Below are 27,900 nucleotides of genomic sequence, written 5' to 3' on the forward strand. Positions count from 1 at the left end.
GGGCACTGATAGGTACCACTGATAGATGGGACTGATGGGCACTGATAGGTGGCACTGCTGGAAACTGGTAGATGACACTGATGGGCACGGATATGTGGCACTGGGGTGCAGCACCTTTGTTGAGGCAGATTGTGGGCACTGCTGGGTGGCACTGACGGAGGGGCCTTACTTTTTATTAATGTGGCACTGGCAGGGGGCAGGTGGGCACTGGCAGGGGGCAGGTGGGCACTAGCAGGGCTGGCCGTGATCGGGACTGATGTCCCGATCACGGCCGCCGGTGACCAGCTTTTTTTTTCCCTCCTCGCGCTGACAGCGCGAGGAGGAATACTAGCCGATTACCGGCTCCGTTATATCACATGATCAGCTGTCATTGGCTGACAGCTGATCACGTGATAAGGGGTCGGGATCGACCCCTTGCACGGATCGGTGATCAGGCGAGTCTCATAGACTCGCCGATCACAGAGCGCGCCGCGCGCGCCCCTCAGGGGCGTGCAGGCCGCTCTTACACGGGACTACGTCAATAGACGTAGTCCCAGAAAAGGAGATCCGCGCTGTAGCCGTCATTCGGCTATAGCGCGGATCTCAAGTGGTTAAATACCAAACGAAAACTCTATTTGTGTGGAAAAAAAAAAAAAAAAGACAGACAAAAGTTTCATATAGGTTAGGGGTGCCCAACCAGTGGCCCAGGGGGGCCACATGTGGCCCACGACCACCTGCTCTGGGATGGTGGGTTGGCAAGCCCAGATTGTAGGTTGTCTACCCGCCATGCTAGAGCATTAGTGTTGTAAATGAAGCCAGCGGTAGAGGAAGCAAGCAGCTGTGGAGCAGAGCTGCATAAGCAAATGCTTCCTGTATAGCACCAGCTCCTGTCATAGGTGGAGTGATACCAAATGCACTCTGCCTGGTACAGCAAAATCCCTCATTACTAAAAATCACAGTGTATATATGGACATATCTGTTCCGGGCTGCTTTTAAACTGATTCGCAGGTGTAGCGCAGTGTACGAAAGCAATGGCAAACATGACAATATTATAAAAAGCAGAGACATCACCCTACTGACAAAGTGCCGTACAGTCATCGCTATGGTATTTCCCGTAGTAACCTATGACTGTGAAAGTTGGACCATAAGGAAGGCTGAACATCGAAGAATTTATGCTTTTGAACTATGGTGTTGGAGAAGACTCTTAAAAGTCCCTCGGATGGCAAGACGATAAAGCCAGTCAATGCTAAAGGAAATCAGCCCTGAAAATTCCCTAGAAGGACAGATCCGGAAGCTGAAACTCAAATACTTTGGCCACCTAACGTGAAGACAGGACTCCTTGGAAATAACTTTGATGCTGGGAAACATGGAAGGAAAAAGGAGAAGAGGAAGACAGAAAACAAGATGGATAGATAGCATCATCGAAACCATGAACATGAAAATAAGCAAGCTACTGGAGGCAGTGAAGAACAGAAAAGGTTGGTGTGCTATGGTCCATGAGGTCATGAACATGGACACGGACTAAACAACAATGTACCCTATACTCGTTCACATGAGGAAGGGTGGCATTCGGGGGGCGGCTTCCTTTAACCACTTGACCACTGGGCACTTAAACCTCCTGAATAACCAGACCAATTTCCAGCTTTCGGTGCGATCACATTTTGAATGACAATTACTCAGTGATGCACCACTGTACCTATACGAATTTTTTGTTTTTTTTCCCCATACAAATAGAGCTTTCTTTTGGTGGTATTTACGCACCGCTGGGTTTTTCATGCTATAAAAGAAAAAAGAAAAAAAAAAAAAAGGAAGACGGAAAAATCTGTAAAAAAAAATAAAATAAATAAAAAATGCATTTTTCTTGGTTTCCGTTATAAAATTTTGCAAATTAGTAATTTTTCTCCATAAGTTTTGGCCAAAATTTATACTACTACAGATCTTTGGTAAAAATAAGTACAAATTGGTGTATATCATTTGGTCTTTGTGAAAGTTATAGAGTCCACAAGCTATGGTACCGATATCTGAAAATTGATCACACCTGAAGTACTGACTGCCCATATCATTTCTTGAGACCCTAACATGCCAGAAAATTACAAATACCCCCAAATGTATTTAGTAAGAGGCATAGCGAGTTTTTTGAAGTTGTCATTTTTTCCCACAATTCTTTGCAAAACCAAGATTTTTCCTTTTTATTTTTTTTCCTCCACAAAATTGTCATAGTATCAGGTTATTCTCACACACAGCATATGTATAACACAAATTACACCCCAAAACACATTCTGCTATTACTCAGAGTATGGAGATACCATAGGTGTGAGACTTTTACACAGCGTGGCCACATACGGAGGCCCAACATGCAGGGAGCGCCATCAGCCCTTCTGAAGCACCCAGGACAATTCTGACATTTCTCTCCTACATGTAAAAATCATCATTTATTTGCTAGAAAATTACACAGAACCTAGAAACATAAAATAATTATATATATATATATATATATATATATATATATATTATTTTATAGCAAAGACCCTAGAGAATACAATGGCGGTCGTTGCAACTTTTCATACGGTATTTGCGCAGGAATTTTTCGAACTATTTTTTTTGGAAAGAAAAACTGTTTTTTTTTTTAAAGCACCAAACAGTAAAGTTAGCCCAATGTTTTTGCATAATATGAAAGAGAAGTTACAAAGAGTACAGAGATATCCAACATGTCCCCCTTCAAAATTGTACACACTCGTGGAATGGTGCCAAACTTCGCTACTTAAAAATCCCCATAGGCAACGCTTTAAAATTTTTTACTGGTTACATGTTTTGAGTTACAGAGGAGGTCTAGGGCCAAAAATATTGCTCTCGCTCTAACGTTCACAGCGATACCTCACATGTGTGGTTTGAACACCTTTTTCATATGTGGACAGGACTTGCGTATGCGTTCGCTTCTGCATGCGAGCACACAGGGATAGAGGCGCTTTAAAAAAAAAAAAAAAATGTTATTGTTCATTTTACTTTATTTTAGTTTGATGCCTTCCCATGCCCCCCCAAGAATACATTTTTTTGATCACTTTTATTCCTATTACAAGGAATGTAAACATCCCTTGTAATAGTAATATGGCATGACAGGTCCTCTTTACAGTGAGATATAGGGTCAATAAGACCCCACATCTCACTTCTAGACTGGGAAGCCTGAAATAAAAAAAATAAAAAACGATTCTAGCTTTGATCGTAGCGTTGAGTCAGTAGAAGCACCGGAGGGTGTGGGAGGTCCCCTCTCGCCTCCTGTAAGAATGATCAAGCGACAGAACAGCCGCTATGATCATCCTTATGGTGTAGGGAATCGCCGGCTGAAAATGCGGATATCTGAATGATGCCTATAGCTGCAGGCATCATTCAGATATCCCCGCACAAAGTCAAGGACGTCATATGATGGCCGGCGGGCGGGAAGTGGTTAAAAATAGGATTTTTATAACAGCTTACCTGTAAAAATCATTTTCTTTTGAGGTGCATCACAGGACACAGAGACTCAGTAAATTACTGATGGGTTATAGGGTATCACTAGGTGATTGGACACTGGCACACCCTAGACAGTAAGTTCAATCCCCCATATAACCCCTCCCCCATTCTTTGATCCGAAGCTTTATACAAGGGGTAACGCGCCTTAATCCTCCAGTTAGGGTGCCTCTGAACCCCTGGGATTTGAAATTGGTTTTGTCAGCTTTACAGAAGCAGCCTTTTGAACCGATACATCAAATTCCCTTCGTTCTGTTGACAATACATTTTTCTGGTGGCCATTTCTTCTCCCAGAAGAGTATCAGAATTAGCGGCCCTCTCTTTCAAAGAACCGTATCTGATAATGCACAAGGATAGAGTGGTGTTACGCCCTCATCCTAGTTTTCTAACGAAGGTGGTCTCAGGTTTTCATTTAACCCAAGATATTGTTCTGCCTTCCTTTTTTCCCCCCAAATCCCTGCTCTATGGAAGAGAAATCACTGCATTCTTTGGGTTAATAATGCCCCAGTAGACGACGTTGTGGTCGAAACGCGTAGGGCTAGCGTTTCCTTCTCCCTATATTGCTTTTCTTTTATTAGTTTATTAATCTGATCACGTGATATTTTTTAGATTTTTATGTATTATATATTTTTTTATAAATAAACCTTTAATGGTTGAACTTCACTATGCGACGCATTGTGTTCATGCTTTCCCTTACACGGTGAGTCCCTCTGGAGCTATTTTGGACTAAATTATTTGGAGACTATTGGAGGTCCGTCGAAGCCTGCAGAGTTTCGTATCCTGGTGAACTGACTGAGAAGTTGGACAGCAGAGAGGGTAACAGCCGTTCCGGAGGTGATCCACAATTCAGCGTGTACGAGTCCCTTGAGGCTTTTGGAGCCTAAGCCTGTATGACACATTTGCTGTATGGTATTTGTACCTACCTCTTTCTGTGAATACCCGGTTAATGTTTCAAAGCTCCCTACAGTTCGGGTCAACGGAACATCAGAATTTATTTTGTCTACTATTCTCATTGTTGGACACTTTAGAGTCATTGGTTTAAAGACTAATTGCCACTATTTGTTATTTTTCATATAAAATGTTTTTTTTTTTTTTTATTCAAGTATTTTTGAAATTTGAAGCATGACATACATTGTGCATGCTGTCATATATTAGCTTTTCTCACTAGTAACCCTATTGGGCGAATGAGTCACTTATTTTAGTCATTCACATTTATACGTTTTTCTAGCGCTGCATTTTTCGTTATATATGATATTTAACCCTGCTAGGGTTGATGCTGTTTTGCCGCACATGAGAGTGCAAGGCATCGCTATAGGGTGAGTTTTTAACCAAAGGGGAGTGGAAACACTGAGTGCACGAGGTGTGGTGAAAGTCTTGAAGATTTCACATCAAGATATATTCAGCTTTCCTTGTCTGAGACTATCCAGTCTCATGTATGGACAATTTTTGCACAAGCTTTATTAGTTGTTTATGTTTTAGCGTTAATCACCATCACCTCTCACTGAGTTTATTTATATTGTTTAGTGCTATTTAATTTAGTTTACATTGTAAATGCTTATTAATATTTATTTAATTTAAAGTAGCAGCTGTTGCACATTTAGGTTACTTTTGGCGCAGTGGTGGTACTTGAAGAGTGAGTGTACGGATCTTTTTGGACCAGTTTTGTTTTATACCATTACCAGTGCAGTACTGCATAATCATAACTGGTGATCAGAGACGTCAGTCAGTGACAGCATGTAAACAAATAAAAATAAATTTTTTTACTTTTTATATTATTCCGTATACACACGGCCAGACTTTGACAGCAAAGGTCCGATGGAACGAATCCGTCAGACAATGCGACCATGCGTGGGCTTCATTGGACCTTTTCTGTTGAAAAATCAGCCGGACTTTAGATTTAGAACATGTTTCAAATCTTTCCGACGGACTCGAGTCCGGTCGAAAAATCAGTTTGTCTGTATGCTAGTCCGATGGATGAAAACCGACACTAGGGCAGCTATTGGCTACTGGCTATGAACTTCCTTATTCTAGTCCAGTCGTACGTCATCACAGTTGAATCCGTTGGACTTTGGTGTGATTGTGTGTAGACAAGTCTGATTCGACGGAAGTCAGACGAAAGTCCGGTCGCGTGTACACGGCATTACAATTTCATTTTCAATGTATACAATTGCCATGTGATCTGCTGTGATTGGTCACAGCGATCACACGGTACCTGAAGCAGCCCGGTACACCGATTTGTCAGATGATGCTGCAGTGCGGCCTGTGATCCTGGTAGGACGTCATGACATCTGCTGGCAGCACTCACACTCGACCATCATATTACTATAGGCCGGGTGGGAAGTAGTTAAACAAAATACAAATAACTTAGCATTAGTACTTTCAGATTCACTGACCTGAACAATTGTATGCTCCAGGAAAGCTGAACAAAAGTCTTAAGTCCTTATCTGCATACTTAGTCCTGGTCAAGGAACCAAAGTAATAAAGCCACATGACAGCTAGGAAACTAGCATTTTCAAAAGAAGGAGGTAGTATTGGCGGCCTCTGTTTCTCTATTGACAGTATAAGTGATTACATTATAGTAATAGGCAACTCAAAATAAATATATTACCTGTAGTGCTATTTCAAAAGGAGGAAGGTCTTCATCACTCAGAGCATCAAACATTGACTTTGAGGCATCAACCAGGAAGATTATACTGTCTCTACCAGCAAAGTGAAAGTCTAAATGGATATATAAAAACAAAAGATTAGTAGATTAAAGAAGCTTAAAACATTAATATGTTCAGTACATAAATATGAGTTAGCAGATCATTATTTTGGCACCAACATTTTACCACAATTCATAATATTAAACCCAAAAAACGTTAACTATTGCAGTTTACCAATTGTTAGATCCTGTGGCAGTGTTTTCTTTTCAGGATGATGGCTGCAGCTACAGGCATTAACCTGGTATCTATGTTTTCAGCCCGAGATTCACTTTTTTTGTATAAGTGAGCCTAGCCACTAATTAGCCATTGGATTGCTTCCACAGGCGGTGGGGAAGGGGTCCTCCCCTTCCCTGCCGCCTTCCCGGGATCTCCCATCTCACCGGGGAGCATGGGATCGCAGCCATTGATTTCACCACTGGCCATGGAGATTCAAAAATCGGGGACCAGAAGGTCCCCGAATATCTCTACTGTATAGGAAACCAGAAGTGATGAGCAGTTGCGTCACTTCGGGTTTCCCGGATGTAGCCTTTTTTAAATTGGTAAACCATCTGATCACACCGATCTTGATGTGATCAGGTGCTTGTAAGGGCAGGGGAGACATCTGGGATCTAATAGACCACAGATCTCTCCATAAAGAGTATCTGTCCCTGCCTATTGCTGTCAGAAGGGAGGTTTACATTCCTTAAAAAAAATAAAAAAAATTATAAAAAATAAAATTTTAAAGCAACCCCGTCCTACTGTGCTTGCACACAAAAGGCAAATGCATACGTTAACGGTGTTCGCACTAAACGCACGTGAGGCATCATCGTGAACATTATAGTGAGAGCAATAATTCTAGCACCAGACCTCTGCGTGACGCTAAAAACTGGCAACCTGTAAAAGGTGTTTAAAAGTGTCACCAATGAAGATTTTTAGGTACCGTAATTTGGCTTACCGTATATACAGTATAAGCCGAGATTTTCAGCCCCTTTTTTTTAGGGCTGAAAGTGCCCCCCTCGGCTTATACTCGAGTCACCCGGCCGTCTGCCTACCCGATCAGCGTGTCGTGCAGACAGACGGCGGCCCTTCCACTATTCAAAAGCCGCGCCTCCCTGTCTGTGATAGGCGGAACACTCAATTTCCCAGAAGTCAGTGGTCCGCCTATCACGGACATCCGCTCATCCTCATACTAAGGACGAGGATGAGAGGATGTCCGTGATAGGCGGAACACTGACTGCTGGGAAATTGAGTGTTCCGCCTATCACAGACGGAGGCGCGGCTTTTGAACAGTGGAATGGCCGCCGTCTGTCACAGCCGAGGAGGAGAGGTGCGGCTTTTGAATCCTGGCATGGCCGCCGTATGTTTTTTATACATGCAGATCGGTGCAAAATGGCACACAGAGGCTGCAGAAGGACAAAGAGGCTGCAGATTGGCACACGGAGGCATGCACAGGACACAGGGATGGACACAGGGAGGTATACAGCTGCAGATGGGCATTGTTGACCCTCTTTTCCACTCTTTTAAGCTGTAACAGTAGCTGCTGCATGTCTCACCCTCGGCTTATACACGAGTCAATAAGTTTTCCCAGTTTTTTTGTGGTAAATTAGGGGCCTCGGCTTATAATTCGAGTCGATCTATACTCGAGTATATACGGTATATATCTATTTACTTGGTGTAACATCTTTTATATTTTATCAAAACATTAGGTATTATATAGTGTTTGTGTGCAATTAAAATTTATTAAAAAGTATTTGAAAAAAATAAAATAAATCACGGGACACAGTGCCACAGTATTTACTTATAAGTTGCGGCTTTGCAGATTTGAGCCATGGAGGCCTGGTCATGCACTGCCCATGAAGCACTAACAGCCCTGGTGGAGTGCGCTTTGATTTGAAGAAGAAGAGGTGGAACTTTCCTCTTCAAACCATAAGCTTGAATAATTTTAGGACCTTCAGGCGACACAAATAAAACATCAGTTTTCTGAATCTGAGCAGTCGCCTCCAAATAGATTTTGACTGCTCTCACTACATCCAGAGAATGTAGTGAATTTTCTTCCCTAGGAGAGAGAGAGAGAGAGAGAGAGAGAGAGAGAGAGAGAGAGAGAGAGAGAGAGAGAGAGAGAGAGAGAGAGAGAGAGAGAGAGAGAGAGAGAGAGAGAGAGAGAGAGAGGGAGAGAGAGGGAAGGAGGAGAGAGAGGGAGAGAGAGGGAAGGAGGAGAGAGAGGGAGAGAGAGGGAAGGAGGAGAGAGAGGGAGAGAGAGGGAAGGAGGAGAGAGAGAGAGAGAAGGAGGAGAGAGAGAGAGAAGGAGGAGAGAGAGAGAGAAGGAGGAGAGAGAGAGAGAAGGAGGAGAGAGAGAGAGAAGGAGGAGAGAGAGAGAGAGAGAAGGAGGAGAGAGAGAGAGAGAGAAGGAGGGAGAGAGAGAGAGAAGGAGAGAGAGAGAGAGAGAGGGAGGAGAGAGAGAGAGAGAGAGAGAGAGAGAGAGAGAGAGAGAGAGAGGGAGGAGAGAGAGAGGAGGAAGAGAGAGAGGGAGGAGAGAGAGAGGGGGGAGAGAGAGAGGGTGGAGAGAGAGAGGGGGAGAGAGAGAGGGGAGAGAGAGAAGGGGAGGGAGAGAGGGGAGAGAGAGAGGGGGGAGAGAGAGAGGGGAAGAGAGGGGAGAGAGAGAGAGGGAGAGAGAGAGGGGGAGAGAGAGGGGAGGAGAGAGGGGGGGAGAGAGATGGGAGGAGAGAGGGGAGAGAGAGGGGAGAGAGAGAGAGAGAGAGAGAGAGAGAGAGAGAGAGAGAGAGAGAGAGAGAGAGAGAGAGAGAGGAGAGAGAGAGGGAGGAGAGAGAGAGGGAGGGAAGAGAGAGGGAGGGAGAGAGAGAGGGAGGAGAGAGAGAGGGGGGAAGAGGAGAGGGAGGAGAGAGAGAGGGGAGGAGAGAGAGAGGGGAGAGGGAGGAGGAGAGGGAGGAGAGGAGAGGAGAGGGAGGGGAGAGGAGAGGGAGAGAGGAGAGAGAGAGGGGAGAGGGAGGGAGAGAGGGAGAGAGGGAGAGAGGGAGAGAGGGAGAGAGGGAGAGAGGGAGAGAAAGACGAGTTGAAGATGTGCTCTGCGGAGCTCCAGGAGGGATCCATGGCTGGATTTAAAAAGCCTCCACATCCAGATCATCCAGTCACTACGGCTCCAGGATGGTATGCGGGCCTCGCATAGAAGAAACAGGTTTTGCCTGTAATGTTCTTTTGAGGCTGACCCTAGGAACCAGGACTCTTTTTGGTCTTGCTACATTAAAGTTGTCCTGAGGGGTGCTATACAAGGTCACAAGGAGTGGAACCCCCATTAACCTCCCTGGCGGTATGATTATTTCAGATTTTAGGTGCTGAAAGCGGTATCATTATTTTGCATTGAAATTGGCGTTTTATATTGTAGGCCTGTAATTCTTAGAAATAATTCACTTAAATCCATCCAAAGAAGAATCTAATAGACATCCCAGGTATGATAAAAATTTGAAATCATAAATTTATATATTAAAATAAATAACTATAATTATAACAAATAATAATAAAAATTATTCAATAATGTAATCAACTAGTCAAAAACAGTTGCAGAATTGTCGCTGTCATTACTTTAGGGGTTTGATGACGAATTTCCCCATGAGTTACTATTGCTCAATTCTGCGAGTGATTCTAATTTATTATCGCTGTTTTCTAGCTGGTCTGTAACCACTTTTGATGTAAACTGACATTTTTTTGGTTGCTATGGACAATCTCCAGTTTCCTGGCATAAAGAACAGTATTTATAATACAAAAACTGCATGCAGGACACTGGACAAAATCAATAGGGTGAAAAGGGGATGTGTAATTTGATACAGTACTGTAAAGATTACAGTATACTGTATTTTTAACTTTTTGAATTTGGCGCCAAACTGCGTCCCCGTCACAATGCTAGCAGGAAACGGAGCTCGGCGCGGTCACAGATCGAGCGAGACACGGCAGTTCGGGGAGACATTGCTGGAACCAGGAGAGAAGGCAAGTAACCCCCTCCATGGATCTAGCGATGTGATAGCGAGTCTGGCTCGGGATTACCGTTTATGGGAATTAAATCTCACCCCGAGCCAGACTCGGGAATACCGTCAACAGGGCTACAGGGCCCCAGTCTTTGAAGGTTTAACCAAGCTTCCCGCCGTGAAGGGTGAAGTTTGGATTTGTCTGTTTACAGCAGTATTCTGCTGTGAGGAAAATGTAAGAGGAAAGCAGAGGAACTGCAAGTCCACCTATGACTTTTCTTTCAATTCTATTGTAAGGATTTAAAAAAATTCCTCTAGAGGGAGTAACAGTGTATATACCCTGTTTAAAATGTGTGCTGCGTGTGTCTCAGCAGCTGGAGGGGGTTCTCCTCTCTCCCCCCCCCCCCCCCAATTGGAGAAATTGAGTGGCTGGGGGTTACATGTTATGTTAACAAGCATAAAAGCTGATAAATCTGCTGTATAACCCAACCAACCAACCCCCCTCCCCCCGCAAAGGTGTGTGTGTGTGTGTGTGTGTGTGTGTGTTGTGTGTGTGTGTGTAAAGTCCACATATATACACACACAATAAAAAAAAAAAACTGAGTTAGACTTACCGGTGATGGTATTTCTAAGAGCCTTTCAGAACAACCCCCGGAGAGAGAGTGTAGCTCCACCTTCTTCTCGGGAAACACATGTCCACTTTAAAAACACCTCCTTTTCCCCCATGGCTTCAGTTATTGTGGCCTTCCGACACTGGAAAACAAAGCACAGAAACCACACCACCATGGTAGAACTTAATACATTTACTAAGCATAACCTAGGGAGGGAAGTAACGGTTGTCCTGAAAGGCTCTTAGAAATACCGTCACCGGTAAGTCTAACTCAGTTTTTCTCAAATCGCCTTTCAGGACAACCCCGGAGAGGATAACTGAGAAACTTACCCTAGGGTGGGACTACTGCCTGCAGTACCTTCCTGGCGAAGGCCTGATCTGCCACAGACAGTAGATCTAACCGGTAGTGCCAGAGAAATGTCAAATAACTGAACCAAGTGGCAGCCTTGCAGATCTGTTCAGGCGCCGCACCGTCCCTTTCTGCCCAGGAAACTGCAGTAGATCTAGTAGAGTGAGCGGCAATACCTGAGGGGGGCATTTCTCCTTTCGCTTTATAGGCTTCTGCTATAGCCAGCTTAAGCCACCTACCCAGCCGTACTCTTAGACGCTTTCTCCCCTTAAAGTGATCCTGAAAATATCACAAAAAGGGCGTTTGTGCTTTGAAAGTCTTTAGTCATTTTCAAATACTGCAGTAAGCATCTTCTCACATCCAATGTGTGGAAAACTTCTCTCGTATTAGCTGGGATTGCAGAAAAGGTAGGCAACACTATCTCCTGCGATCGATGAAAGGCTGAGGGTACTTTAGGTAGGAATGCTGGATCCGTCCTCAGCACTACTCTGTCCGGATAGACTCTAAGGAAGGGTTCCGTAATTGCTAAAGCTTGCAGCTCGCTGATCCTCCTAGCCGAGGTGATGGCCACTAAAAAGATAGTTTTCCAGACCTTTCTGTAAAGAGGCTTCTGTAAGGGTTCAAACGGTGCTCCCCGAGAGACCCTGCAAAACTGTTGACAAATTCCAACTGGGAAAGTCTTTGAGGGCTACCGGTCTACTTCAAGCGAGAGCCCTAAAAAATCTAGAAATTAAAAGTCTCTTTTGATAAAGTCTTTTCAAAGAAAACTGATAAGGCCGCCACCTGAGTCTTCAGGGTACTGGCTGCTAGCCCCTTCTCCATTACTTCAAGGAGAAACTCCAGGACGGACACCGTGCTCTTGACTTTGAACTCTCTGGACCTACACCAGGAGTTGAACTTCTTCCAGACCTTCATGTAAAATTGCCTAAGTGACTGCTTTCCTGCTGGATAGTAGGGTCTTTACCACTATATCAGAGAGCCCTTTTGCTTTTAGAGGTCCGCCTAAGAAACCAGGCTGTTAGCTGTAGAAGTTCCACTTCTGGATGATTTACTGACCCCTGGGATAACAAATCTTTTCTGAGTGGTAATCTCCAAGGAGGCTTCGAGGCTAGGTTTCGAAGTCCTGCAAACCAAGGTCTTTTTAGCCAAAAAGGAGTGACTAGTATTAAGTCCGTCCTTTCTTCTCAGAATTTCCTCAGAACTAGTGGAATTAGAGGAAAGGGGGGAAAAGCGTAGCACAGCTGGTAGTGCCAGGGGTGGGCCAAACGCATCCAGCCCTACTGCTGCGTCTCCTCGGTGAAGAGAAAATATCTGCCCACCTTTGAGTTCTGCTGGCTGGCAATAGGGTCTATCTCTGGAACCCCCCAAGCCTCGGAAATCATCAGGAACACCTCCTGATTCAGGCTCCATTCTACCTCTAGCAATTTCTGTCTGCTTAGGAACCTGGCCCATTGAATAGCCGGGAATGTTGCCGTAAGCAGCCCCAGAACTGCCATAGCCATCCTGACCGAAACTGCCTGGTTGCCCTGTATCTGCTTTACAGCCTAGCTGCAACTTTTCCTACTTCTCCAAGCGGCAGGAAACACTTTCTGGAGAACTGAGTTTATCGTATACCCCAAAAATGTAATCTCCTGTGAGGGGACCAGATTTGACATCTCCAGATTCAGAAGCCACCCCAGGTCCTCGAGGTGAGAATGGGACCCGCTCCCCTGGAGTCCGCAAAAAACAAAAAGGTCGTCCAGATAAGGGATGACTGAAATCCCCTTTAATTTCAGGGGTTCCAGTGCCTCTACCATAATCTTTGTAAAAACTCTGGGAGAGGACGAGAGTACGAATGGCAGAGCCCTGAATTGGAGGTGCCACACCGAGCTCCCCAAATTCAATGCCAGGCGCAGGAACTGCTATGACGCCCGATGAATGGGGTATATGAAGGTAGGCATCCCTCAGATCCAGGGATGCCATGAAACAGTTTTGGAGTCAACAATTTTGTGATGGAAAAATTTTTTTTTTTTACCCATCCAGAAATGTTTGTACCGTATAGACCCGCTCAGGACTTAAGTTCAGGATCAGACGGCACTTCCCTGAGGGTTTCCTCACCAGAAAGATATGGGAGTAGAAAAAAAACTTTGCCCTGCTGATTTACTCGGACTTTGATTAGAATCTCTTGCTATATCAGCTCCTGTAATAAGAGCTTCATTGCAGAGGCCTTCTCCTGATCCCTCAGCAGAGCCGTCACATAGAACCTGCTCGGGGGTGGTTCTGAAAACTCCAACCTGTACCCCTGATCGACTACGCTTTTCACAAACAAATTTGGAGACTGCCTGTCCCACTGTTCGCGAAAAGCTGACAGTCTCAACCCCACTGGGGAGAGATTGTCACTTGCTCTTGGAGGTCTGCTCTGGTGGAGATCTAAAGAGAACTCCACCCCTGTCTCTACCTCTCTGTGAGCCCCACCGACTCTTACGGTCCTGGTCTTTTTTATGCGACTGTTGAAGAGCACAAAATTCTGTTTGGTAACCTGCTTTTTCTTGGCTGAAAAAGGCCTTCTTTTTATTAGCCGTCCTATCCAGCACTGTCTCTAGATCGGGGGCGAAGAGCAAGTCACCTGAAAAAGGCAGACTACACAATTTAACCTTAGAGACTGTGTCCCCAGACCAAGTCTTCAGCCAAATTGCCCTCCTGGCTGAATTCACAAGAGCTGAGGACCTGGCAGCTAGCTTGACCGACTCTGCTGATGCATCTGCCATATATTTGACTACATTTAGAATTAGTGGGGAAAGACTAAGATCCTTGCAGGGCGTCCCCGCTTCCACATGGCTCTTCAGTTTCTCCACCCAGCATTCCAGGTTCCTGGGCACTACTGTAGCAGCCATGGCTGGCTCCAGACTGACTGACGCTGCATCCCAGGCCTTTCTTGAGGATGGAGTCAGCTTTTTTTATCCATTGGGTCTTTCAGGACCCCCATATCCTCAAAGGCTAGATCCGTTCGCCTAGATACCTGCGAGAAAGCTGCATCTACTCTGGGTTTTTTGTTCCACACCTCAGAATCCTTATCCTCAGAAGGAAACCTTCTCTTGAGAGCCTTGGAGAAAAAAGGGGCTTTTCTGGGTCCTTCCACTCTTTTTTCACCGTATCCGAGAGGACCCTGTGGACTGGAAAAACTGTTTTGTTTCGTCCAACCCCTGGTACATCTTGTCATGAATTGACAGTTGTACTTTTTCCTCCTGGATTTCTAGAGTCGCGTAGATTGCTCTAAGGATATCATCTACCTCCTCTAGCAATAGCTTATAGCGAGAGCCCCTGCTATCTTCCTCCTCCTCCTCCTCAGAATCCCTGATGGAGATAAGAGTACTACCCCCTTAGTCTCCGGAGTCCTCGGTCTCAACCGGTCTGGATGTCGATGCCCTGGGGCTAGGTGGCAAGTTCTGAGCACAGTCTGTCCGGAAGGGTTTTGTATCAGGATGGACCTGACTGAACTCAACGAGTTTGTCAGTTCCTTAACCGAGGAAAATAACTCCTTATACTGCTGGGATGTTTCGTCTTTCACCAACTCCCTGATAGAAGCTCTGCACATTGCCTTCTGCCACGAGTCTCTAAGGGGGTTTTGCAAGAAGGACATTTCCTCTGGCTTGGTTTAGACTTCCCTAGTGACTTTTCCTTTAACGACATACAGGTTAACCTCACTAAATGTTTTAACTACCAGCTGCTAACACCAAGCCAGTGCAGAGACCCGCCACAAAACAGACCACTAGCGAGACCCCTGAACTAGGCTGCAAAGGTCAGAGAAGTCACCTCTGACCTGCAGCGACAGGCCTCCCGAGAGGAGGGAAACAGACAAAAACACCACAAGCATAGCCCAATAGTGAAGCAGAGGGTGCCGCTTCACCTTACATACCTGGGCTGGACCGGTGCTAGGGGCGCCTGTCTCTGCCATTGCTGACTTGCACTCCTCCATACCGCCGAGTGAGACAGCTTCTTGTCTTTTCAGTTCCGCCATCCATTTGAATTTTCCCAGCCGCCGCGTCATCAGGGCTGGCCGGAAGCGGAAGCACACGGTCACCTGACCCGCCCCATGGCCCCTGCGTTCCAGGCGCTTGAACCACGGCGCCACGCACCCTCAGAGCGCCTGAGCATCACCAAAAACGACGCTGTCGCCGCCCGGGACCCGGCGCCGAGAACGGAGCCACGCCGCTGACCTGAAGCGACCTCCGCCAGCAGCAGAGCCCTCCCTGCGCTGTCCAGCGGACACCGGGCACACGACGCCGGCACTCTGAGGGTCCTCACTCCGGTGAGATGGCGGGACCAGGAGCTACAGGAGACCTCTCCCACTGGAGATGCTGCTGGGGGCCAAAGAACAACAACCACCGCAAGGTAAGCCTTTACTCCCCCGGAGAGAGGGTAGCTTCCCCCTGGTTGCAGGCACATGCTTCCCCCATGGAGGAAACACAACAACTGAAGCCATGGGGGAAGAGGAGGCGTTTTTAAAGTGGGCATGCGTTTCCTGAGAAGAAGGTGGAGCTACACTCTCTGAAAGGCGATTTGAGAAAAAAATAAATATATATATATATAAATATATATATATATATATATATATATATATATATATATATATATATATATATATATATATATATATATATATATATTACACACACAAAAATAGTTGTCCTTTTATTCTCTCTCTATTCTCGTTTTGTTGTTCTGCTCTTTTACTGTATTTTTTAACTGCAATGTTTTATTGTAGCTATATTTTCTTTTCAGGTACACCATTCAGCTGCAGCACTGATTTATTCATCTTGACAGCAACAGCGTTTGCTCTCATGATACCTTAATCAGCAAGTCCAGCGCTGTAGGAGGCAATTTCACCACTACTATAAAAAATAAAAAAAACGATCAACCTTTTTTTCATTGCGCCCACAGGCTGCAACAAAAAAAAACAAAAAACAAACACCACACAAACATTACAATATATGCCCAACAAGGACCAGCAATGTACTGGTATGTTGCTGGATTTTGAGAGTTAAACCAGAATGATGCCTGCAGGTTTAGGTATCATCTTGGTATCTTTTTCAGCCAGCAGTGGAGGGAAATGTCCTCCTCCCCCCTGCCATCTTCCATGGTTTTCTCTGGCTCTCCTGTCCCACCGGGGAACCTGAGAATTAAGCCAGTGGTTCCACCAGCTGACCATAGAACTGATCAAAGACCAGAACGGCTCCAATCATCTCTATGGCCTAAGAAACTGGAAGCTACAAGCATGTCATGACTTCCATTTTGGCGGATATAAACAGCACCATTAGGAAAGCATCTTATCACACCGATCTTGGTGTGGTCAGATGCTTTGTGAGACAAGAAGAGATCTAGAGTCTAATGGACTAAAGGAACAGTGTAAAAAAATAAATACACCCATGACCCCCACCCCCCCGTGCTTGCACGCAATGGCGAGGGCAAGCGTCAGTCTCGTATCATACATAAACAGCAATTTCACCATGCATGCGAGGTATCACCGCGAACATCGGATCGAGAGTAGTAATTTTAGCAGCAGACCTCTTCTGTAAATCTAAAGCAGTAACCTGTAAATGCTTTTAAAAACGTATGTAGTTTGTCCCTGCTGCACGGTTGTTCGCAATTTTAAAGCATGTCGCGTTTGGTATCTACGTACTCGGCTTAAGATCATCTTTTATATTTTACCAAACATTTAGGCAATATAGTGCAATCAAATTAAAAAAGTTTTTTTTCAAAAAAAATAAAATAAAATTGCATTTAACCACTAGCCAACCAGCGCACAAGTACAACAGGTACGTCCCTTTGTAAACTAGGCATTTCCCCATTCTGCCTAGTGACCTGACAGGGATCTACTGCTCCCTGTAGTCGGGAGCAGTAATTGCTGTCATGTCAGTGGTAGCCCATCCCCCCACAGGACATGCTTAACCCCTTCATCGCCCCCTAGTGTTTAACCCCTTCCCCGCCAGTGTCATTTACACAGTAATCAGTGCATTTTTATAGCATTGATTGCTGTATAAATGACAATGATCCCAAAATGGTGTCAAAAGTGTCCGCCATAATGTCACAGTCATGATAAAAGTTTTTTTTTTTTTTTAAAAGCAGATTGCTGCCATTACTAATAAAAAAAATGTATACTTAAAATGCCATAAATCTATCCCCTATTTTGTAGACGCTATAACATTTGTGCAAACCAATCAATATACGCTTAATACTTTTTTTTTTCAAAAATATGTAGAATAATACATATCGGCCTAAACTGAGAAAAATTTGTTTATATATTTTTGGGGATATTATAGCAAAAAGTAAAAACCAATGCTTTTTTTTTCAAAATTGTCGCTCTTTTTGTTTAAACCACAGGGGTAATCAAATACCACCAAAAGAAAGCTCTATTTGTGGGGGGGGGGCGGACGTCAATTTTGTTTGGGAGCCATGTCGCACAATTGTCAGTTAAAGCGACGCAGTGCCAAATCGCAAAAAGTGGTCTGGTCTTAAGCCAGAAAAATGGTCCGGTCTGAAAGTGGTTAAACCTTTTGCTGACAAAGCAAAAGCCGTAAATAAATCTTACCACCAGGCTCTGCATCTCCATCTTCATTTTCATTGTCCTCTTCACCCTCCTCATTATGATAGTAAGAACCCCATTCAGGCATGGCTTCAGGAACTTTTAAGGGGAAAAAATAAAAATAAAATCATAATCCAGTTGCTCCTTCCTTTGAATTTATTAATATAGATCAAAACCTAAAACATCTCACAGGAATAAAAAGGATTAAAATAATTTGCAAGGACTATTTGCAGCAAAAAAAAAATAATTAAAAAAAATTATAATAAATAATAATCATAATAATAATAAATCACACTTCAACTAGTTATTCATCGATGTCCATTTTAAAACTGGACTTCAACTTGTTATCCCTGATGTATCTATAAAAGAGAACATGTCACCAGGCCATACTATACTAAATACTATAATAAAAAAATAAAAATAAAAAAAAAAATGTGAGGTACTGCTGTAAACATAGTAATATTTTTTGGGGCCATAACTTGTAGTTTATTAGTAATTTACAACTTGCAAAGGCATCACCTATGAAAAAATATAGGTACTGTCATTTTTTGAGTCTTAACTTAGTATGCATTTACTCAATGTACCCCCATCTTTTGTGTGTGTTGCATGCACTCAAATTCATGTTTTTTTTTCTTCCCCTGAAAATATGCATTTAATAAAAAGCTGTGCAAATATCATGCAACATAAAAAAATTGCATGATTAAAGCGTGAGTCCGCCATTTTATTTTTTTTTTATTTATTTTTTTTTAAAGCCAGCAGCTACAAATATTGCAGCTGCTGACTTTTAAAATAGTGGCACTTACCCACCCAGCGTGCCCGCGATGTCGGCACCCCAAAGCCGATCTCTCCAATGAGCGGAAGGTCCACTTTAGGGTGGACCTCCGCTTTAAAGTAGATCTAAATCCTTACACTCAAATGACACTGGTGATTTTGTAGCAGCTACTGCAAAGCTCTCCCGATTAGCATTTTTTGCTGTTGGGGGGGGGGGGGGGGGGTGGGGGTTGGGGGAAAGTGAGCTGCATTCAGTGAAGGTTCTGTGCCACGAATTCTCTGGGATTTGAAGCTTAAAGCTTATGTGCAGGTTTCCTGTCACCTTAAAATAGATTGTTTGGACCACGCTGATCCAAATTAACCATTTGGTTCACTAAGTTCTGCATTGGCTCCAAGCACCATATGTACTACATGCAACTTCAGCTACATACAGTACACAGTGCTGGGTTCCAGCTGTGAGATGAACACCCCATCTCACACCGGAACAAGACAATCTTATACATTCATTGGCAGTTTTGTATTCTGTAAATATATACTGGCTGAGTGGGGGGGGGGGGGGGGGAGTGCAGCTCAGCCAAACTCTGGTTTGTTAAGGGTATAGAGGAAGTTTCTGCCTCACATCTGAAATCCAGCACTGTATGTAGCTAAAGTTACATGCAGCACATGTAGTGCTTAGAGACTCTGCAGCACTTAGTGAAGCAAATAGTTAATTTGGACCAAGCTGGTCCAAATGAACAGTTGGGGTACCGGTTTTTGACAGATATCCTTCCCCACTTCCATCAGATGCAAGGCTCTCCTCCTTCCCCCGCTGCCATGCCAGTAAGAGAATGCAACGTGCATCGCATTAGGGAACTAGCTGTGAAGCTGGAAGGCTTCACTGCCGGGTTCCCCAACTACGAATGGCAGCAGCAGGGCCAATGGAAACATCGGCTGGGGTGCCGACATCGCTGGATTTCAGGACATGCAAGTCTGCAGTAGGGATGAGCTCAGGCGTGTTTGCAAGGTCCACATGCAGAGCCCGCCAGGAAATCGGTGCAGTGCTGCGCTAATCACAGGAAGTGAGACATTGCCCGATCTCTGCAGCCGCGCATCGGGGCAATGCATCACCGCCTGTGATTAGCGCAGCGCCGCGCCAACTTCCTGGAGGGCTCTGCATGTGGACCCCATGTGAACATGGCTGAGATCATCCTTAGTCTGCAGGTATTATAGTTGAACAAACTAGTGATGTGTTTAATACATTTGTATCCTTTTATACAGACTTATATATTACTAGAGCACACTACACTATAGTTGAACTAGATGACGATTTATGATATTAATTTGCCTAAACTGTCTGCAAGCCAGATTTCTCTAGTCGTAGCTCCTTTAAACAACAAAAGAAATAGAGTCAGTCATACACTCCTTTGCACAGAACAAAACACCAGGCCTTGACAGCTTTCCTATTGAGTGGTATCTACATTATTGAGATATTCTAGTACTTCACTTACTTGAGATGTTTACCCGTGCTTTTAAAGGAGGGGTGTCTACTGCCCTCTATGTCCGAGGCATCGATAGTGCCAAAAACGCACAAGGATCACCTCTGTTGTAAATCCTACCATCCCATTGTGTTGATTACCTGGATATTAAAATCTTAGCTAAAACGCTTGCCTGTAGATTGAATACAGTGATTCACTCTATTGTGCACTCAGATCAAACCTGGATTTATCACGAGGAGATCTACTTCCATTAAATTGATGCAGGCTTTTACTAAAATGCAGGTCATACATGAAAATGTGGGCTCTAGAGTTGCAATAGCATTGGACACACAAGGCCTTTGATTTGGTAGAATGGCCCTATTTACAGAAGGTACCTTGCGAAAATTTGGCTTTGGAAATGTTAACCTCTGGTGGATTAACTTGTATTATAAACCCCGACTTGAATAAGAGTAAATGTGATATTTCTGAGGCCTATATTTGCCTTGGCGATAAAAAAAAAAAAACCCTAGCCGAATTGATACGCTGTAACTCCGCGATCCATGACCCAGTCGTTAACAAGCTGGAAGAAAAAAGGTGTCCCTTTATGTGAACGACATGCTAATCTATTTAACAGACCCTCCACTCCTCCCTTTCAACATTGCTAGCTCTCATTCAAGGGTTTGGACACTTCTGGGGATTCCGAATAAGTTTGGAAAAAAATCTATTCTTTTTCCGTTGGATCAGAATGCGCTTACTTATATCCATAGTTTTCAGTGCCTGGGGATAATAATCGAACAAAAACTTTGAAAATGTCTTAAAAACCAACTTGAAATCCCCTTATTAGTAGACTTAAAAAAATTTAACGTCTGGGCTAATCTTCCCTTTACTGCACTTGGGTAGAGTAAACATTTTCCAAATAATTTTTTGACGCATTTCCTCTACATTTTAAGTAATGCTCTGGTTTATGTCCTTAAACTACTTCTAATATCGACTGTATTCTTACATCTTTTATATGGGGGGGGTCAGGACCACTAAAATAGCTAAGGATACCTTGTAGTTGTCTATTCCGGATGGAGGCTTTGCTGTTCAATATTGTAAACCATTATTTTACAATGCCTCCCATTGGCTCATGCATATTGGTGGTTCTACCCAGAAGCCAAATAACGCTGCCTTCAGCCTTGGAAGCAGCTATCCTCACTTCTTACTAATCTCTACAAAATGTATTTCACCGCCAGTCCACTATGGGTAGGGCCAGTACCAATGTGCTATCAGTGACCTTACGTATATTTAAAATAACCAAGTTAACTACCCCTACCACTCTCCTAACGCTCCACTTTGCAGGATTTTTTTTTTCACCAGATGAGCTGTCCCTGGGTTAGGCATGGGGTAAAACCGGTGTCCCATTTATTCATTGTTCCTTCACATAATTTCAATGAGACTATAACCGCCCCCCCTTCTACAGCCTATTTCCATACATCACATTCTATAAAAAAAAAAAAAAAAAAAAAAAAAGTCTACATATTACGCTCTCCTGCTTCACTCTACAACTGATAGACTTCAGATCACGGAGTCTCGATGGAGAGTAGATATTCTGAAGCTTACAGAAGAAATGTGGCACGAAATCCTTCAGCCAATTATTTCATCCAGGGACAAGGTTGTTCAGACAAAATTCTTTATCGTTCATATTATACTCCCTGTCTTCTTCCCTTTGCGGGTTTTCTCCAAGTACGCCTCGGTGGGTGGCACATTTATCCCATGGTGTGAAATCATTGCATTCCTTAGCTCACTTACTCAACTGCCTAATGGTCTTTATCCCCCACCTTGCTTTTTTTTGGTTACATAGACAATAGTTTTAACCGATATAGAAAAACTTTGTTTTATGCCAACAAATCCATAGCTACACATTGGAAATCAGTCACCTGCCACATTGAACTCTTGGCTTCTCTGGTCCATTAAGCTATCCCATTATACGAACTGACCTAGGGGTTTCCCTTAAAAAAAAAAAAAAAAAATTCAAAAGTCTGGACCCTGTGGGTAGAATCTAATACCACGTATCCCAACTGTTACATGAGATGTACATTTGGACCAGGGTCATTTTGGTAGAGAAGGAATGTTGCAATTGTAGGTATAGACCTAACCTGGAAATGTTTCTGTAATCTTTTTGTACTACTTTTCTGCTCCTTGGAATACATATATACACAAAGTTTTCACAATCTGTACATTGCTGTACAGATATATTGAATGGATGCTTACTCTTTAATTCTGGCACTGTTTGCTCTCATTTGTATATATTTTAACTTTTATAAAAAAAAGTAATATAGATACCATAAAAAAAATTAAAAAGGCCCCATTTACACCTGGGCGTTGCATAACCGCAGGTGATTCTGCCCACAATTCCAGAATCCTGAGATACGTTTGCGATGCCATTACTTCTAAAAGGCAACTCAAATCGCTGTGCAATTTTTGCCATGATGAATTGAAAACTTGCAAAGCTTGTCACTCAAAAATGAGCAGGAGCCGCTTTTTGGTGACAGTGTCACGTGTGGCGATTTATCGAGCGGCAAAAATCACACTGTAATTCGGGTGCCATTAGAAGTAATGGCATCGCACATGCATTTGGCCACGATTCTGGAACACCCAGGCTGTGAATGGAATCTAAGAGTGCTCACTAGTGCCCTCGCAGTTCATTGATAACTTAAAGCCATCATCCGGAATGGCTAATGGTACTAGCAATCTAATTCATTCACAGGAAACTGAATGACTCAGTCCCGCACTTCTGTTTTCAATTTTTAACAGTTGGTGCAGGGAGAAATCCCCTGTCCACTTTCACAAAGCCACACCCCCCCCCCCCCCCCAAAAAAAAAAAAAAAAACACAACACCACCCCGCATGGGTTCTCCCTCCAAGACCATACCAGACCCTTCGGATTTTCAAAGGAACCCCTCACACCATAAAAACAGCATGGGACCCCCACCAAAATCCATTACAGACCCTTATCGGAGCATGCAGCCAACAGGTCAGGGGGGTGGAGACAAGCAGGCGCACCCCCCCCCCACCCCTGAACCACACAAGGCTAGGGTTGTCGGCAAGAGGTCCTTGTCCTCAACATGGGGAGAAGGTGAGTTGGGGTGGAAGGCGCAAGGTCCCCATTGCCCCAAAAGCACCCACCCATGTGGAGGGCATTTTTTTAAAATTTGGGCATGGAAATACCCCTAAAGATTCATACCAGACACAAAGTGCCTGCATTGTCGGATCAAAGTCAGATCCCAGTTCATTGATGTCGGACTTCAAGTCACAGGGCAAAGTTGGATACATAGTCGTACAACTGTTATGTCGTACAGCCCTCCAGAACAGTCTTTCAATAGGAACCTCAGTGTGCTGCTGTTTCTGCTAACCAGCTGTTATAAAGCCGAGAACATGGGGAATGTGATTAAAGAAAGGGGGGGGGGGGTAGGATTTTTATAACAGCTTACCTGTAAAATCCTTTTCTTGGAGAATATCATAGGACACAGAGCCTCAAGTATTTACTTAGTGGGTTATAGCTACCTTCAGGTGTTGACACTGGCACACCCAATACAGAAAGTTGACTCTATATAAACCCTCCTCCCAAGAGTACCTCCGTTTTGTATCCAAGCAATATAATTAATATACTCTCACTCTATAAAACAGAGGGGCGGGAGCTCTGTGTCCTTTGATGTACTCCAAGGATTTTACAGGGTCAGCTGGTTATAAAATCCTGTTTTCTTTATCGTACAGCATAGGACACAGAGCCTCTGTATTTACTTAGTGGACGTCCCATAGCAATGCTGCTTGAGGGGAGGGAGCCACAACCTGTAGGGCACCCCCAGACCTTGAGGACTTATACTGCTGCCTGCAGCACACTGGCGCCCGAAGGCAATATCCTCATTCCTTCTTACAGCCACTTGATAAAATGTTGTGAATGTATGGACCGAAGACCACGTTGCAGCCTTGCAGATCTAAACAAAAGATGCCTGGTGACGCACTGCCCACAAAGTACTAACCGCTCTGGTAGAGTGTACTTTAAACTTGAAAAGGGGGAATCTTACCCTTTAAAGCATAAGTTTGAAGTCTAACTTGCCAAATCCACTTAGCAACAGTGGATTTCACCGTTGCCTGTCCCTTCTTAGGACCCTCTGGCAGAAGAAATAAGACATCAGTCTTACGAATCTGAGCAGTTTCTTTAAATAGATTTTCACTGCTCTCATTACATCAAGACAATGTAATGATTTTTCTTCCCTGGAACATGGTTTTGGGAAAAACGATAGCAGGAAAATATCTTCATTCAGATGAAAGCCTGAAATCATGAGCCTGTCCTCATGAATAATCAAATATGGCTCTTTACAAGAAAGAGCAGCCAATTCGGAAAGCCTCCTTGCTGAGGATATAGCAACCAAAAATATCAGCTTCCTTTGTCAGAAGGACTAAGGGAATATGCTGTAATGGTTCAAATGGCTGTTTTTGTAACACTGACAAAAATTAAATTCAAGTCCCAAGGGGTTAAAAGGTGATTTAACTGGCAGATTAATCCGCATCACCCTGTGCATAAAACCCTGGACTAAAGAATGCGTAGCAAGCGTCTTTGAAATAAAACCGATAGGGCCAACTTCATCTCTACGCCCAATTGTAGAAAGGCAAGGATTCTGCCTATAATATATCTCAGAGGGTGACAACCCTTGGATTCACACCAGGAGGCATACTTTTTTTAAAAGTTGAGATAACTGACCTGGAAAGCTCACGTTTCTTTTGAATGTGGGTTTCAATAGCCAAGCCGTTAAATTTAGCGTCAAAGTAGGATGGAATATCGGCCCCTGCAAGAGCAGGTCTGGCCTTAGTGGGAGAGGCCAAGAACCCTCCAGTGCCATCTTTGCGATCTGTGTACCATGACCTTCTGGGTGCTACGAAAATTACCAGCTCTCTTTCTAGCTTGATCCTGCAAAGAAGTCGAGGCAGCAACTGAATCAGGAAATGACATAGATCAGGATATCCCACGGGGTTACCAGCGCATATGTTCCATATGCGAGTGGATACCTTGTTCTGGACACAAAGTTCACTAACTTCATGTTGAATCTGGATGCTAGAAGATCTATGTCCATAGTCCACCATCGTTCAATAACCAGTAGCCAATATCTTCCATCCCGTAGTTGAATCTGAGCATGCACATCGGAATTGCATACACAGAAACAGATTTTACACAGCAGATTTATCAGCTTTTATGCTCGTTAACATAACATGCAACCCCCAACCACTCAGTTTCCCTAATTGGGGGAGAGGAGAACCCCCCTCCAGCTGCTGAGACACACGCTGTTTAGAACACATTTAAACAGGTATATACACTGTTACTCCCTCTTGAGGAGTTTTTTAAAGGCATGACAATAAAATTGAAAGAAAAGTCATTAGGTGGACTTTGCAGTTCCTATGCTTTCCTCGCTGCAGAATACTGCTGTAAACAGACAGATCCAAACTTCACCCATCACGGCGGGCAGCGTGGTTTAACCTTCAAAGACTGGGCTTTAATAGGGGTTTCCACTGCTTTGGACCTTGTGGAGCACCCCTCAGGACAACTTTAGGTAATGTAGCAAGACCAAAGACCAAAAAAGAGTCCTGGTTCCTAGGGTCTAGCCCTCAAAGGAGCATTACAGGCAAAACCTCGTTCTTCTATGCAAAGCCTGCGTACCATCCTGGAGGCATAGTGACGGGATGGATCCGGTTGTGGAGGCTTTTTAAATCCAGCATGGATCCCTCCTGGAGCGGCTCAGAATACATCTTCATTCGTGGCAACACCTAGGGTGTGCCAGCGTCAACACCTGAAGGTAGCTATAACCCACTAAGTAAATACTTGAGGCTTTTTTTGTCCTGATATATGATAAAGAAAAGAGAATAACACACACACACACACACACACACACACACACACACACACACACACACACACACATACATATATATACACACACACACACACACCACACACACAAAACCTTAGGCCAATACATATTCTTCTACATATATTTTTGGTAAAAAAAAAAAAATGAAACAAAAAAAAAAGTCACAATAAGCGGTTATTGATTGGTTTGCGCAAAAGTTAGTGTTTACAAAAAAGGGGATTTTTATTAATTAAAAAAAAAAAAAAAAATTATTAGTAATGGTGGCGATCAGCGATTTTCATTGTGACTGCGACATTATGGCGGGCACGTCTGACACATTTTTGGGACCATTGTCATTTATACAGCAATCAGTGCTATACAAATGCACCGATTCCTGTGTATGACACTGGAAGTGAAGGCGTTAACCACGAGGTGGCAGTGTAGGGGTTAAGTGTGTCCTGGGGCGTGTTTAACTGTGGGGGGGGGCTGTGTGTGACACATCACTGATAACAGGGAGCAGAGATCAGCGACACTGTCACTAGGCAGAACGGGGAGATGCTTGTTTACATTAGCATCTCCCCGTTCTTCCTCCCTGTGAGATAATTGCGGGTATCTCCGCGCCAATTGAATCCCCGGGACCCGTGATCCGACTCACGGATGTCCAGACCAGTGTGCACACGATGGCACAACAGCAAAATTTGGAGATGTACAGGTACGTCCATTTGCCTGTCCATGCCATTCTGCCGACGTACATCGGCGTGCGCCAGTCGGAAAGTGGTTAATGTCATTTTGCTATAATAAAGTGATATATTTTTTAAATAATTGTATATTAGACATATTTATATTTCTTGGGATTAAAATGTTTAAAACTCAGCTATAAGAATGTTTTCAAATTCTAAAATATATAAAGGCCATTTATTGTCATTCCCACGAGAATAATCTTGAAATTCTTCTTTGCTTTGTATCATCCTTACTTCAATATGCCTACTTTTTATTTCTGGTATCACATAATTTGTCTTATATTCTGTACATGTAATTTATTTTAACATAAAATAAAAAATTTTTGAACGAGAAATAATTGTATATTGCAAGTTCATACCGTACCATGAAAGTCCTTAGTGCCTCAACTCATTGGGTTATATTCTGCCTAAATTTTTAGGATTTAAGTACCTGAATTTTTTGTAGCACTCCCATATTCAAGCTTCAAAAAGTGCTGAAGCCTAATAGATTGTTTAACCACTTGCTTACTGGGCACTTAAAGCACCTCCTGCCCAGACCAATTTTCAGCTTTCAGCGCGGATGCACTTTGAATGACAATTGCGGTCATACAACACTGTACCCAAATTCAAAATAATTTTTTTCCCCCATAAATAGAGCTTTCTTTTGGTGGTATTTAATACAGCTGGGAGTTTTATTTTTTGCTAAACAAAAAAAAAAAAAGCAAAAAAATAAAAAATAAATCACGTTTAATAGTTTGTTTATAAAATTTTGCAAACAGGTCATTTTTCTCCTTCATTGAAGTACGCTGATGAGGCGGCACTGATAGGCATAGTTAAGGCGGCACTAATAGGCACAGATAAGCACAGATAAGGCAGTACTGATGGACACAGATAAGGCAGCACTGATGGGCAAAGATAAGATGGCACGGATGGGTGGCACTAAGGGGCACTGATAGGTACCACTGCTGGGCACTGGTAGATGACACTGATGGGCACGGATATGTGGCACTGGGGTGCAGCACCATTGTTGAGGCAGATTGTGGGCAACTGATGGGTGGCACTTTTATTACTGGGGTGGCACTGGCAGGGGGCAGGTGGGCACTGGTAAGCTGGCCGTGATCGGGACTGATGTCCCAATCACGGCCTCCGGTGATTAGCTCTATAGCGCGGGTCCCTAGTGGTTAAAGCAGCCATCAGAACTCCCATTAGAATCTATGTTCAACATTTACAAACTAGAGTGAATGGTAATTTAAAAGCTTCAACAAAGTTTCTGAAAGCTCTGAAAATGCTTTGTCAAAGCTTGCTGTTCATCTCACAAGTTGAAGACTGTGTGAAACTGATCTTAGCTTTTTGCAGAGTAAGATGTCAGAACATGTACAACATTTTTTGTTTTAAGTCACCAGATGG

At 43.7% G+C, this 27,900-nt stretch overlaps 1 protein-coding gene across 3 annotated transcripts in view; it reads right to left on the reverse strand.

Moving 5' to 3' along the window:
• XRCC6 (X-ray repair cross complementing 6) overlaps nucleotides 1–27,900 on the reverse strand; it is a 229,176-nt gene that overhangs the window by 192,384 nt on the left and 8,892 nt on the right. For all 3 annotated transcript variants that reach the window (XM_077452527.1, XM_077452525.1, XM_077452526.1), the window contains exons 2-3: nucleotides 17,672–17,764; nucleotides 6,092–6,201 (exon numbers count right to left, since the gene is read on the reverse strand). In XM_077452527.1, coding sequence (XP_077308653.1) covers nucleotides 6,092–6,201; nucleotides 17,672–17,753 — 192 coding nt within the window. In that variant the 5' untranslated portion in view covers nucleotides 17,754–17,764. The remainder of the gene's footprint in view (nucleotides 1–6,091; nucleotides 6,202–17,671; nucleotides 17,765–27,900) is intronic.

The sequence above is a fragment of the Lithobates pipiens genome, unplaced genomic scaffold (genome assembly GCF_037356315.1).
Source record: "Lithobates pipiens isolate NorthernLeopardFrog02 unplaced genomic scaffold, aLitPip1_a1.2 Scaffold_23, whole genome shotgun sequence".
In the NCBI taxonomy this organism is placed as follows: domain Eukaryota; kingdom Metazoa; phylum Chordata; class Amphibia; order Anura; family Ranidae; genus Lithobates; species Lithobates pipiens.